Source organism: Nomascus leucogenys, chromosome 19 (genome assembly GCF_006542625.1).
Source record: "Nomascus leucogenys isolate Asia chromosome 19, Asia_NLE_v1, whole genome shotgun sequence".
In the NCBI taxonomy this organism is placed as follows: domain Eukaryota; kingdom Metazoa; phylum Chordata; class Mammalia; order Primates; family Hylobatidae; genus Nomascus; species Nomascus leucogenys.
The window spans coordinates 66011997-66026948 of NC_044399.1; the positions used below are offsets into that span (position 1 = coordinate 66011997).

Genomic DNA, 14952 nt, shown 5'->3' on the forward strand with positions numbered 1-14952 from the left:
AGATTCAAGATGTGGGAAATGTGGATGTCACCACAATATATGTCCTAAATGGGTGAATTAGAAAATAAATCAAAGCACCAAGAAGGCAGGGAGGAAGGAAGAGAGAGAGAGGCACAGGTGCCTAAGTAATCTCTAGTTGATGAACAGCAATATTGCTTCTGGTAAGAAAATATCCATTAAGATTAAGCCAAGGGCAGGGCTGAGATAACGTATTCTATGACAAACAACCCATATAGATCAGGGAGGGGTCAGTTTGCCTGAGATGACAGGATGCTGCAAACTACGTGATGGAGTAGTTGGAGGTCAATTGGCTAAGAACAATAGGAAATTACTCATAAACAGGGTATATGAAAGCTTCCAAAGGGGAAAATACTGAATAAAAATGAGGAAACTAAATTTATCTGTATAAAAGGAACAAAGCCTCCAGGGAACAGAAAGAACACAGACTATAAAGTGTGAAAGTCAGGAATAACTTAGCTCTGATAACAGTTCTGCTAACGTTAATTCATTCGTTTGTTAGTTCATTCAACAATACTTCTCTGTGCTAGTTACGCTATTAGGCAGTGGTAAAAAATGAACAAGATGACATGGTCATCAAGGATGTCAGTGACAAGCAGGTAGGCAAAACGTAAGTTACAATTATAACAGAATGATTAAATTAAAATAGTATTAAATGCTCTGAAGCAAATATATAGAGTGCTGTAAGAATCTCTAGTTGGGAATCAAATGGTCTTCCAGGGAGGCCAGAAATGGCTGGTAATTTGCAGGATGAGTAGGCATTGGATGGCTGAAAATATTTCAGATAAAAGGAACAATTTGTGCCAATGTCCTAGGTTAGGAAGGCTCATAGTGTGACAGGATCTAAAAGCTGGACAGAAAAGCCACGCCATGCAGGCCACACAGGTCATGTTAATATTGGACTATACCAATGGGAAGTCACTGGAAAGTTTTTTTGTTTTGTTTTGTTTGTTTGTGTGTGTGTGTTTGTTTTTGAGATAGAGTCTTGCTGTGTCACCAGGTTGAAGTGCAGTGGCACGATCTCGGTTCACTGCAACCTCCGTCTCCAGGTTCAAGTGAGTCTCCTGCCTCAGCCTCCCAAGTAGCTGGGACTACAGGCGCGCACCACCATGCCCGGCTAATTTTTGTAGTTTTAGTAGAGATGGGGTTTCAGCATATTGGACAGGTTGGTATCGATCTCTTGACCTTATGATCCGCCCGCCTCGGCCTCCCAAAGTGCTGAGATTACAGGCGTGAGCCACTGTGCCCAGCCGGGAGGTCACTAGAGAGTTTTAAGTAGAAGAGTGATACAATCACATTTGAGATTTAGCAACATGACTCTGGCTGCAGAATGGCAAGGGTTTGCAGAGGGAGAAGAGTGGAGATGAGCTAGGAGGCTATTGTAATAGGCCAGGTGAAAGACTACGGTGATTCAGACTAGGATGGTAATCATGAAAATAGAGACAATTAGATGGATTTGAAGCATATTTAGGAGGTGGAATCAATAGAACTAAAGGTGGTGTGGGTGGTGGAAGGGGTGTCTAGGATGATTGACACCCAGGTTTCTGGCATGAGAAACTTGGTAAATGGTGGTGGCATTTACTAAATATAACAGAAAAATTTTTAGAGCTCAAAAGTTTTAGTGACTCTTCCACTTGACACGACAGGCTGACTGCTCAGCAGATGAATGAAAAGGACCCACAACTAGGCACAGCTTATGAAATTTCAGAACACAAGGTAGAGAGATTATTCTAAAGTTTTCAGGGAATAAAAACAGGTCACCGACAAAGAAACAAAGAAAGAATATAATTTCACTGGCATATGATATCTCATGAACAAAACTGGCTTCTAGATGATAATAGAATCATGTATCCAAAGTTCTGATAAAAACCAATGTGGACCTTGAAAAACTATCAAACTACTATATAAGCAAAACTGAGGCATTTTTAGACACCCAAGGATTCCGAATTTTTACTTCTCATGAGTCTTTTCTGATAATTTATGTGCAAAGTAAGGATGAAAAATTGAAAATAAAAGACATGGGATATAAAGACAGTAGAACTAATTTAGAATATAAAGAAAATAGGTCCCAGGATGATAGCTTCCTAGAAGGCCGAAATACAATTTATTTATATTAGAAGAAGATGTCAGTGAGCTCCAGGAAGAGTATCTTCAAGAAGAATGAAGTGCAATCTTTCAATATAGAGAATGAATAAAAAGGTAGTGACAATGATAAGTGAGGCATTTACTTCTTCTCCCAAGATAAATAAAAGGCAACTTGCAATTCCAAAGAAAACTAAAAGCTACAAAAATTATCATCATCTGTAAAGCAAACTGAAATTTGACATGTTTTGAACATTCTTCTTTTAGAGACCCCCTAAAGATTATGACATTTGATCAAAAAGAAGGAAGTGTAATCTTAGACATTACTTGCCTTTGCAGTGAATAATATATTTACATATATTCGGATATATGTGCTGTTTATTGGCTTTCAACTTAAAAAGTAACCCATAAACTAGGCATGCATGAAATTAATGATAGTAACAGAGTAGAATGAATATGCATTCACTCTTGACAATGCAAAAATAAAGACATAGCTGACACAAGATGAGAAATGGAAGCTTTAGCTTACCTAGAAAGAAGTCAAAAGAATTATCTAAAACTTGTGGAATAGGAAATTGTTTCTCTTTTTCTTGTTCTTTTCTTTTTTTTTTTTTTTTTGAGACGGAGTCTCACTCTGTCGCCTAGGCTGGAGTGCAGTGGCGTGATCTTGGCTTACTGCAAGCTCCACCTCCCAGGTTCATGCCATTCTCCTGCCTCAGCCTCCCAAGTAGCTGGGACTATAGGCGCCTGCCACCATGCCAGGCTAATTTTTCGTATTTTTAGTAGAGATGGGGTTTCACCATGTCAGCCAGGATGGTCTCAATCTCCTGACCTCATGATCCACTCGCCTCAGCCTCCCAAAGTGCTGGGATTACAGGTGTGAGCCACCGTGCCTGGCCAAGAAATTGTTTTTCTAACAGCATTTAGTTATAACATATCCAATAGATGATCTAAACACTTTAATATAGATATCAAAATTAAGGAGGTGCTTATCAACAAGTTATATAACTTAGATGAAATGGACAAAGTCCTAAAAAGAAATAAATTATGGTAACTGACTCAAAGAGAAATAAAAACTTTGAGTAAATATATAACTAGCAAATATAAATTGAACTAATAATTTAAAAACTTCTTACTCAAAGAAAATCAGGCCCAGATGGCTTCATCCCTGAATTCTACCAAAGATTCATGAGAATACTAATACTTTACAAAATCTTTTTTTTTTTTTTTTTTTTTTTTTGAGACAGTGTCTCACTTTGTCACCCAGGCTGGAGTGCAGTGGTGTGATCTTGGCTCACTGCAACCTCCACCTCCCACGTTCAAGCAATTCTCCTGCCTCAGCCTCCCAAGTAGCTAGGATTACAGGCATGTGCCACCATGCCTGGCTAATTTTTGTGTTTTTAGTAGAGATGGGGTTTCACCATGTTGACTAGGCTGGTCTTGAATTCCTGACCTCAGGCGATCCGCCCACTTCAGCCTCCCAAAGTGCTAGGATTACAGGCGTGAGCCACGGTGCCTGGCCTACAAAATCTTTAAAAAAAAAATAAAAGCACAGGGAATACTTTCCAACTAATTCTGATGTATAGATTATTAGCATTATTCTGATACCGAAAACAGAAAAGGACTTTGCAAAGAAAGAAAACAACAGGTCAATATACCCTGTGAATATACATGTAAATATTCTCAACAAAATGTTAGCAAATTGAATCCAGTAATACATAAAAAGAATTATACACTAGAACTGATTGAGATCCTAGGAATGCAAGGTTGGTTTAACTTCTAAAAATCAATAATATAATATACAATATTAATAGAATAAAGAAACAACTATCTTATTACTACAATATATGCAGAAAAAGCATTTGACAAAACCCAACAACTTTTCACAATAAAACAGAACTCAACAAACTAGGAATAAAACTTTCTCAATCCAATAAAGGACATCTACAAAAAATCCACTGCTAACATCATACTTAATGATGAAGACTGATTTTTTTCCCCTTAGATCAGAAACAAGACAAGGATGTCTGAACTTGCTATTTCTACTTAACAGTGTACTGGAAATTCTAGCCAGGGTAATTAGGCAAAAAGAAATAAGAACATATAGGGATAGCATGTTGGGAAGCTGAGGCAGGCAGATCATAAAGTCAAGAGATCGAGACCATCCTGCCAACATGGTGAAACCCCATCTGTACTAAAAAAATACAAAAATTAACTGGGCATGGTGGCATGTGCCTGTACTTCCAGCTATTCGGGAGGCTGAGGCAGGAGAATTGCTTGAACCTGGGAGGCAGAGGTTGCAGTGAGCCAAGATCATGCCACTGCACTCCAGCCTGGTGACAGAGCGGGACTCCATCTCAAAAAAATAAATAAATAAATAAAAATTAAAAATTAAAAATTAAAAAAAAGGAACATATAAGGATAAGGATGAAACGGGAAGAAACATAAATATCTGAATTTGTAGATAACATGGTCTTGTATCTTGAAAATCCTAAGAAATTCACTAAAAGGAATTATTAGAACTAACAAGAAAGTTCAGCAAGTTTGAAGAAGATCAGTATGTAAAGAGAAATTGAAATTAAGGAAACAGTTCCATTTACAACAGAATCTAAAAGAAAAAAGTCTTGGGAATACATTTAATAAAAGAAAAGCAATCACACTAAAAACAACAAAACATAGTTAAAAGAACTTAAAGAAAGCCAAATAAATGGCAAGACAATCCATGTTCACTGGTCAGACTTACATTGTGAAGATGGTAACACTCTCTAAATTTATCTACATATTCAATGCAGTCCTTACTGAAATTCAAGCTACATTTATTATTTTTTGCAGAAATGTATAAGCTAATCCTAAAATTATATGAAAACATAAGATGACAGCAAGAAAGAGGGAAACAAAACAGAATTTATAAGGAACTCTTATAACTCAACAATAAAAAGACAAGTAACCTAATTTTAAAAACGGGATTAGAATAGACATTTCTCCAAATAAGATGGAGAAATGCCCAAGAGGTACATAAAAAGGACACTTACCATCATTTGGGAAATGCAAATCCAAACCACAGTGAGCTACCACTGCATACCCACTATGGTGGCTCTAATCATAAGATGGATAATAAGTGTTGGTGAAGACCTGTGGAAACTGGAATTTGCATATTGCTGTTGGGATTGTGAAATGGTGCATCTGTTTTGGAAAACAGTCTGGCAGTTCCTTAGAGTTAAACATAAAGTTACCACCTGACCCAGCAATTCTACTCCCAGGTATATACTCAAGAGAATTGAACCTTATGTTCACACAAAAATTTGTACATGAATGTTCATAGAAGCATCATTTATAGCAGCTAAAAGATGAAATAGCCCAAATGTCCATCAACAGATGAATAGAGAGATAAAATGTGATTCAGCTATACAATGGAATATTACCCATCCACAAGAAAGAATGTAGTTCTGATACATGCTACGACATGGTTGAACCTTGAAAATATTATGCTAAATGAAAGAAGCTCATCACAAGAAAGCACATTGTATATGATTTCATTTATATGAAACGTCCAGAACAGGCAAATATTTAGAGACAGAAAGTAAACTGATGGCTGACTAGGCCTGGGGAGGTGGTGAGATGCCATGAAAAGTGATTGCTAGTGGATGTAGGGTTTTGAAACAAGAGTTTCAAAAATTAGCATATGGTGATGGTCACATAGCCTTATGAATATCCTAAAATGGTTTGAATTGCACACTTTAAATGGGTGAATTGTATGGTTTGTGAATTATATCTCAGTGCAGCTGCTGAAAAATTTGGGAGCACGAGGAGAGCTTTGGTGAGCAGCAGCGTGTCTCATCTGTACCTGTGGGATGTTCATTGATGGAGGAGTCTGGATGATGTCATGGAGGGGCAAATGCCACTGAAAGATTTTTATTCCTTACATTTCCTGAGAGCAGGGGATGCACCATACGTGCAAAGCCACATGGGGGAGCACCAGGCTGGTCAAGAGGCAGGAAGGAGCAAGGGGGAATCATAGGCCAGGGTCTTTATTGGGGTTTTCCCTGAGAAACACAAAGCAAGGCAGGGGAGACAGTTCAAGACTGGCTAATTTGAGTAACTCTCGTGGTTTGGGGGCATAGGGACTGTCCTTACTAGTCTGGTACCTGGCCCTGAGTTGATTTAGGCCAGTGGGGATGTTGGCTTGGTGTGTGAGTTAAAGGGGATGATTGGGAGTGTGGACTCTGGATGGTTATTTTGCTTACACAAGGCATATTCCCAGGTGAGCCTTTTGTGATCTCTAAGAACTGGCTAGCCTTGGCAGCAGCAGTCTCTCCAATCAGTGAGGCCACAAATGCCAGAGCATCAAGACTACAGTTAACAATAACATATGATATAGTTTCAAGTAGCTAGAAGGTGGACATGGAATGTTCCCAACACAAGGAAATGATTAAATGTTTGAGTTGGTGGATATGCTAATGTATGGAGCACAAGTAATTCCATCTTAGCAAAAGACTCCATCTTACATTTTAAAAGGCATCGTACCAACAGGGACCAGACGTTTGCCTAATCAGTAGAGACTGCATCCAACCAGATAAGGACATAACCGGGCACACTTTCCCACTATCAGTCCTCACCAGAGGACTTCACCGGCTCAAAACAGCCATCTTGACAGACATTGGTCTTGCTGTTAACTGTGATAAACGCCCGGCATCCGCAAAGGCTCTGCCCACATCAAAGACTCTTCCTTGTGGTTTGTTAAAGGACTGCCCAGACCAGGACAGGAGATTCTTTTTGCTCCCCTCGGACTGTTTCATTAACCCATTTTCCTATCCCCTTTCTCTTGATGTTAGATGTTACTTCGTTTGATGTGGAATGTTTAATCTGTAACATTTATATTGATTTAGTATACTGTTATGTATGGTTTGCAATATCGACTGACTTTTGGAATGGCTTGAGCCTGTGTGCCTACAGCTCTGACTACCAAGTAAATGGGAAATACTAAGAAGAATTACCTCCTTGGGAACTCCATAAAGCTTGTGGCTTTTATGATTGGACTAGCATCAGTAAAAGACGGATATTGTAGAAAGACACAAATGGACCTGGTTATTATGTCTGACTTTGTGCTGCTCAGTTACTAATCACCCTGATCTGACTACTATGTATTTTTTTTTTTTTTTTTGAGGCAGAGTCTCGCTCCGTTCCCCCAGGCTGGAGGGCAGCAGCGCGATCTCGGGTCACTGCAACCTCCTCCTCCTGGGTTCACGCCATTCTCCTGCCTCAGCCTTCTGAGTAGCTGGGACTACAGGCGCCTGCCATGACGCCCAGCTAATTTTTTTTTGTATTTTTAGTAGAGATGGGGTTTCACCGTGTTAGCCAGGATGGTCTCGATCTCCTGACCTCGTGATCCTCCCGCCTCGGCCTCCCAAAGTGCTGGGATTACAGGCGTGAGCCACCGCGCCCGGCCTGACTACTATGTATTATGTGAATGGAAACTTCACTATGTGTCTCATTGATATGTACAATTATTATTTGTCAATTAAAAAATTTGTTTTAGAAGAATATAGAAAAAGAGAGTACAGTTGACCCTTGAACAACACAGGTTTGAATTTTGTGAGTACACTTATACATGGATTTTTTTCAACCAAACTCAGATGAAAATACAGCAGTATTTGAGAGATGTGAAGCCTGCATATACGAATGGCAGGGCCGATGATGAGACTTGGATATGCAAGGACTGGAACAAATACCTCCCAGTCCCTGCCCCATATATGTGGAGGGAAGACTGTATAGTTAATGCATTTGGCCCTGTGATGCCTCAGTGCCAAACAGACACATATGGAATCTAAGACCACACATATAGAACACAGTGGACGCTAAATCCTTGTTTTTCATATCAGGAATAGACACTTTATCTAAAACTGCTAAATACAAAAATGGTGATATAACGTTATTACTAGGAAATGAGAAGTAATTCTCAAAAGAACTAAATTCAGAAATGGACAAAAGCATAGGGCCTGGGAAGGGGGACTGGGTATCTGGAGGGCTGGAGCTGGTGGCTGTTGCTTTCCATTTTTAATTCTTCTCTATTACTGACTTTATTATGCACATCTTATTCGTTCTTTAGGGCCTAGTTAGCTTTATCTCTCCTCCCCTGAGGCACAAAGCCTATGCCGTTAGTTCTTTTCATTCCATAATCAATACTAGACTTGAAAACCAAAAATAAAATCCTAAGCCTCCCAGCCACTCTGAATGGACCCCTTCTCTCAGCAAAGGACATTCCAAAGTTAACCTGAAAAACTAGTTTAGGCCATGATGGGAAGGGGGGTCAGACATGCCTCATTATACCCTCCTCTCTTTTGGAATTACTGATAGGACAGACTCTTTTTTTTTTTTTTTTTTGACATGGAGTTTCACTCTTGTTGCCCAGGCTGGAGTGTTGTAGTGTGGTCTTGGCTCACTGCAACCTCTGACTCCTGGGTTCAAGCGATTCTCCTGCCTCAGCCTCCTCAGTAGCTGGGATTACAGGCATGCACCACCACGCCCAGCTAATTTTGTATTTTTAGTAGAGATGGGGTTTCTCCATGTTGGTCAGGCTGGTCTCGAACTCCTGACCTCAGGTGATCCACCTGCCTTGGCCTCCCAAAGTGTTGGGATTACAGGCGTGAGCCACCGCACCCAGCCAGGACAGACTCTTTAAGTCTGATAAGAAACGCTTACAATCTATTCTCTCTGAAGCCTGCTACGTGGAGGCTTCACTGCATGATAAAACCCTGGTCTCCACCACCCCTTATCATTTTTGTTTTTTTGGGTTTTGAAGTTGGACATGCTGAATATTCTATTTGTTTCTTTAACTTTATTTTAAGTTCAGGGGTACATGTGCAGGTGTGTTCCACAGGTAAACATGTGCCATGGTGGTTTGCTGCATAGGTCATCCCATCACCTTGGTATTAAGCCCAGCATCCATTAAGCTATTCCTCCTGATGCTCTTCCTCTTTCACCCCCTCAACAGTCCCCAGTGTGTGTTCTTCCCCTCCTTGTGCTCATGTGTTTTCATCACTCAGCTCCCACTTTAAGTGAGAACATTCGGTGTTTGGTTTTCTGTTCCTGCATTAGTTAGTGGAGGATAATGGCTTCCAACTCCATTCATGTCCCTGAAAAGGACATGATCTTGTTCCTTTTTATGGCTGCATAGTATTCCATGGTATATATGTACCACATTTTCTTTTTCTTTTTTTGTTTGAGACAGAGTCTTGTTCTTGTCACCCAGGCGGGAGTGCAGTAGTGCGGTCTCGGCTCACTGCAACCTCTGCCTCCCAGGTTCAAGCGATTCTCCTGCCTCAGCCTCCCGAGTAGCTGGGATTACAGGCACCTGCCACCATGCCCAGCTAAGTTTTGTGATTTTGGTAGAGATGGGGTTTCACCATGTTGGCCAGGCTGGTCTCGAACTCCTGACCTCAGATGATTCACCCACCTCGGCCTCCCAAAGTGCTGGGATTACAGGTGTCAGCCACTGTGCCCGGCCATACCACATTTTCTTTATCCAGTCTATCATTAATGGGAATTTAGGTTGATTCCATGTCTTTACTATTGTGAATAGTGCTGCAGTGAACACATACATGCGTGTATCTTTATAATGTTAATAGAATAATTTCTATTCCTTTGGGTATATAATCAGTAATGGGATAGCTGCGTCAAATGGCATTTCTCCCTCTAGGTCTCTGAGGAATCGCCACACTGTGGGGCTCCGTGGAAGGATCATACTAGTATTTCGGAAAGATTGCTCTGGCTAAGATAAGGGGATGGGTGAGGCAGAGTGGAGGGGACGAGGCCTCTTCATGAAACTGGGACTGTGAGTTCTGCCTTTTACAGCCCAGAGTGGCTCTTTCTCTCCCTGGTGGGTGATCTTCTGATTTAATTTCAGCAATGACCCTGACTTCTGTATGATTTGCAGTGTTGCATATTTGAAGGTTGAATCCAGAAAAGAGAAATCAATAGACCCCAAAAATGAAAGTGCACGGGGCAACTGCAGCCCTGGCTCCAAGAGGACGCCTTTCTCACCTTGCCTTTCTACATCCTTCAGTGGGTCCACTCCTGGAGACAGGATGAAAAACATGGGAGTGGCTGGTCCCGATTCTTCAAATGAGGTTGCAAAATCTAGGGCTCTTCCCACCACGTATTTGCTTCCTAACTTCTCTTCAACAAAATCCCTGCCAGAAAAAAAGCACATATAGCTTTATACATATATAGCGGCCACAAAATGGTAACATTTGAGAAATGGAGGCCTATAGAAATGAAAGAACATGCTCGAGGTCATGGGCTAGGTAGTTATAGAGCTAGGACTGGCTCCAAGTTCACTGCTTATTAAGTCGACACACAACCTTGTGCTGCTAGTTGCCGAGCTGCTCACCTGGATCTGGGCTCCCTCTGAAGCCCCATCCAGGCAGGCCATCGCTGACTCCCTTAGGGGAGCCTGGTGGCTTCTCACATTACCCCACCCATCAGGACACTGTTAGCGCCAGTGCCTTCAGAAAGCTGGTAAGTTAAATCCTCCATATGCACTCTCCCTGCTATCTCCCACCCTTGCCCAAGATTTAAGGCCCTACAGTACGCTATTCTCTCTTTTTTTTTTCTTTGAGATGGATTCTCACTCTGTCCCCACGCTGGACTGCAGTGGCACAATATCAGCTCACTGCAACCTCTGCCTCCTGGGTTCAAGTGACTCCCCTGCCTCAGCCTCCCAAGTAGCTAGGACTACAGGTGCCCGCCACCCCGCCCAGCAAATTTTTTTAATATTTTAGCAGAGATGGGGTTTCACCATGTTGGCCAGGATGGTCTCCATCTCCTGACCTCGTGATCCACCCGCCTCGGCTCCCAAAGTGTTGGGATTGCAGGTGTGAGCCACTGCGCCCGGCCTATTCTCTCATGTTTTATTTTTCCCTCTCTTCTTTCATCTCACTCCACTTACCAGTGTTCCTGTCCAAAGTGTCACATTTTATGCTGAACAAACCTTCATAGCTATAACCACTTATCAGATGTCTGACCCAGCTCCTGGTCTTAACAGAGACTTGCACTCTTTCCCAGGAACACTATTTTCCCTGTAGCCTTCTCAACTGGGCTCATTCTCCAACGCCTGCCTTTGGATCGGCAAGTGGAATCAGGGTCCAGCTCACTGCCCACTACTGTTTTCAAGCCATTCCTTCCCCCACTCTTTTTTTTTTTTTTTTTTTTTTTTTTGAGACGGAGTCTCGCTCTGTCGCCCAGGCTAGAGTGCAGTGGCGCGATCTCGGCTCACTGCAATCTCCGCCTCCTCCAGGTTCAAGCGATTCTCCTGCCTCAGCCTCTTGAGTAGCCGGGACTACAGGCGAGTGCCACTATGCCTAGCTAATTTTTGTATTATTAGTAGAGACGGGGTTTCACCATGTTGGCCAGGCTGGTCTCGAACTCCTGACCTCGTGATCCGCCTCGGCCTGAAAAAGTGCTGGGATTATAGGCATGAGCCACTGTGCCTGGCCCCCTCCCCACTCCTGTGGCTCCTCAGAGGCTCATTTCCCCTGGCTGTGTCACCACTGCCCCTGCACATCAATGTCATCTGTTCCCCGTCAGTCACCCTCCTCTTTCACTGACTTTTTCTCTTTCAGCCTGGGTGATGTCAACATCCATGTGGACAATCCTGTAGATTCTTAGTGACCTCAGCTCAAGTGATCTCTGTTTCTTCTCCCTTTAGCAACCTAATTCTGTGGCCACACGCTCATCGCTGTCATTACTTGGAAACTTGTTAAATGTTAGGAAACATAAATGGGAACATCCCAGTCTTTGACCCAAGCTTTTTATCCTTAGCAATCTAACCTGACTTCACCCATTCTTTGCCTGTACTGGGGACACTAAGAATGGAGGAATTTCAGTATCTTGGCCTCCCTGGTATTTTTCCTTCCTTCTTTCTTTCTTTTTCTTTTTTTTTTTTTGAGATGGAGTCTCCCTCTGTTGCCCAGGCTGGAGTGCGGTGGTACAATCTCGGTTCACTGCAACCTCTGCCTCCCAGGTTCAAGCAGTTCTCCTGTCTCAGCCTCCTGAGTAGCTGGGACTACAGGAATGCGCCACCACACCCAGCTAATTTTTCTGTATTTTTAGTATAGACAGGGTTTCACCATGTTGGCCAGGCTGGTCTCAAACTCCTGACCTTAAGTGATCCGCCACCTCAGCCTCCCAAAGTGCTGGGATTACAGGCATGAGCCACCGTGCCCGGGCCCTCCCTGGTATTTTTCTATTATGCTCTTACTCTGATCACTCCTTTCCTATCCAGTATAGACTCCACAGCCTATAACTTCTTTTTTCTTTTAAAAATAACTTTATTGAGGTATAAGTGACATACCATAGGATTTTCCCATTTTAAGTGTACTATTCAATAACTTTTAATACATTTACCAAGTTGTACAGTCTTTACCATAACCCAGTTTTAGAACATTTACATCATACCAGTGAGATTCCTCATGGCTATGGCTATTTAATTTCCTTTTTTTTTTTATTTTTTACTTTTTTTGAGATGAAGTCTCACTCTATCGCCCAGGCTGGAGTGTAGTGGCACAATCTCGGGTCACTGCAACCTCTGCCTCCCGGGTTCAAGCAATTTCCTTCCTCAGCCTCCAGAGTAGCTGGGATTACAGGTGCCCGCCATCATGCCCAGCTAATTTTTGTATTTTCAGTAGAGACGGGATTTCACCATTTTGGCCAGGCTGGTCTTGAACTCCTGACCTTGTGATTCACCCACCTCGGCCTCCCAAAGTGCTGGGATTACAGGCGTGAGCCACCGCGCCTGGTCTGTTTAGTTAATTTCTATTCCCATCCTCTAGCTCCAGGAAACTACTATACACACATGGCTTTGGAGCTCAGCCCTGCTGGTCCAGTTGTCCTGAGGTTGCCCTTGCCCTGTGCCTATGCTGGGCCTTCCGCCACCCTGTTTCCTACCTCAAAGCATAGGTCATCCGGTCGGGCCGCATGGCTCTCATCATGCAGAGGCGCTGCAGGGCTGTCTTGTTCTTCCACTCCTGTGGGAGCTTCTCTTTCTCAGGACATTCGGACTCCACAAACTTTTTCCAGCTCTTAGCAGATCCCTCTATGTCCCGATCCAGATTAGAGAATTCTTCCATTGATGAAAGTACCTGGGAAATTTCAGAGAATCTGAAATGCAGTTTCTCCAGAAAGCTGTCATTTGCATTGCGTTGGGGGATTGAGGGGCAAGATGGTCTTATCTACACAATTATGTCTCATTTATACTCTTGTCTAGAGCTTTGGATCATCCCCCAGGAAAAATCAAGAAAGAGGAAGAATTTTGGGCAGCTTAGCAAAGTGCCCCAATAATATGCAAGATTTAGCAAATAAAATGTTTGGGATATTATTAGCAGCAGAGACTGAGCCACACCAGCCTGTAGGTGTGTACATGGAAAAGAGGGACAAGAAGGGGCATTATGGTTATTCTGGTCATGAACCTTGGACGCCTAAAGTTAGTGACTACTCCCTTTCCTCCTCAAATTCACTCTGCCACCAAACCCTGTCAATTCACCTCTCAAAATGTTTCTAGAATTATTCATGTACTCTGTGTTAATGCCAACTCTTAAAATGCCCATGGGTTGTCTATTTCTATAAGGATTCAGTCCAAATGCATAACTTGGTAGCCAGATCTCTTCATGTGGTGCCTCTCTTCAATCTGTCTAGTAAGTCATGTGTCCTCCTACTCTGTCCCACTCTGAGCATATCTGCCCCCAACCTTGGAAATGTGCCTGACTCATTCTCAACTCATTTCCTTGTTCATACTACTTCCACCATATATAAAGTCCTGTTTTCTTTTCTGCCACATTCCACTTCTTCCTTTTCTTGTGCTGGTCACGATTGTTATATGTTAAGGCTGTACAGGTTGTGAAAGACCAGTTCAAAACCTGCAACCTCCCTCAGGCCATCCTTCCTAATGTAGAACTTGTAGGCCTCACATCCTTTTGTTAACCACTTAGAGCAAGCTTGTCCAACCCACGGCCCTTGGGCTGCATGCGACTTAGGACAGCTTTGAAGGTGGCCCAATACAAATTCATAAACTTTCATGAAACATTATGAGTTTTTTGGTGACAGATATATATTTTAGCTCATCAACTATCATTAGTGTTAGTCTGTTTTTTTGTTGTTGTTGTTGTTTTGTTTTTTTTTTTTTTGAGATGGAGTGTCGCTTTCTCGCTCAGGCTGGAGCGCAGTGACACGATCTTGGCTCACTGCAACCTCCACCTCCTGGATTCAAGCAATTCTCCTGTCTCAGCCTCCCGAGTAGCTGGGACTACAGGCGCGGACCACCACGCCTGGCTAATTTTTGTATTTTTAGTAGAGGTGGGGTTTCACCATATTGGTCAGGCTGGTCTTGAACTCCTGACCTCAGGTGATCCACCCGCCTCGACCTCCCAAAGAGTTGGGATTACGGGTGTGAGCCACTGCACCTGGCCCCAGTGTTAGTGTGTTTTATGTGTGGTCCAAGACAATTCTTCTTCTTCCAGTGTGGCCTGGGGAAGCCAAAGATTGGACACCCCTGACTTAGAGCTACATGCAGAGTTGACATCTTTAATAAAGAATTTGACTTCGTTTTTAGATGTTTGACTGCTGATAGCTTTTAAACCTCATCCTTTCCTCTTCCCCTTCTGCCCTGGGCACTCTCTCTTTTGGTGCTGGAGGGAAGTTGTACCAGGCAAGCCCCTGCCCATGCACAGACACCCTCGCCCTGGCCCCACCCGCTAAGCATCATAATACCCAAAGCAGTCTCCTTTTCTGGCACTCTCAAGCCATTTGCAGTCTGCTTGCGAGCTCCTCTGCTCTTCCTAGAAAACCACGTTATCTGAG

General features: G+C 42.7%; 1 protein-coding gene across 1 annotated transcript in view; it reads right to left on the reverse strand.

The window, feature by feature from the left end:
- The window catches only part of DNAH9 (dynein axonemal heavy chain 9), a 377489-nt gene that overhangs the window by 61217 nt on the left and 301320 nt on the right, over positions 1–14952 (reverse strand). Inside the window, exons 60-61 of the mRNA XM_030799425.1 lie at positions 13045–13238; positions 10141–10289 (exon numbers count right to left, since the gene is read on the reverse strand). Coding sequence (XP_030655285.1) covers positions 10141–10289; positions 13045–13238 — 343 coding nt within the window. The remainder of the gene's footprint in view (positions 1–10140; positions 10290–13044; positions 13239–14952) is intronic.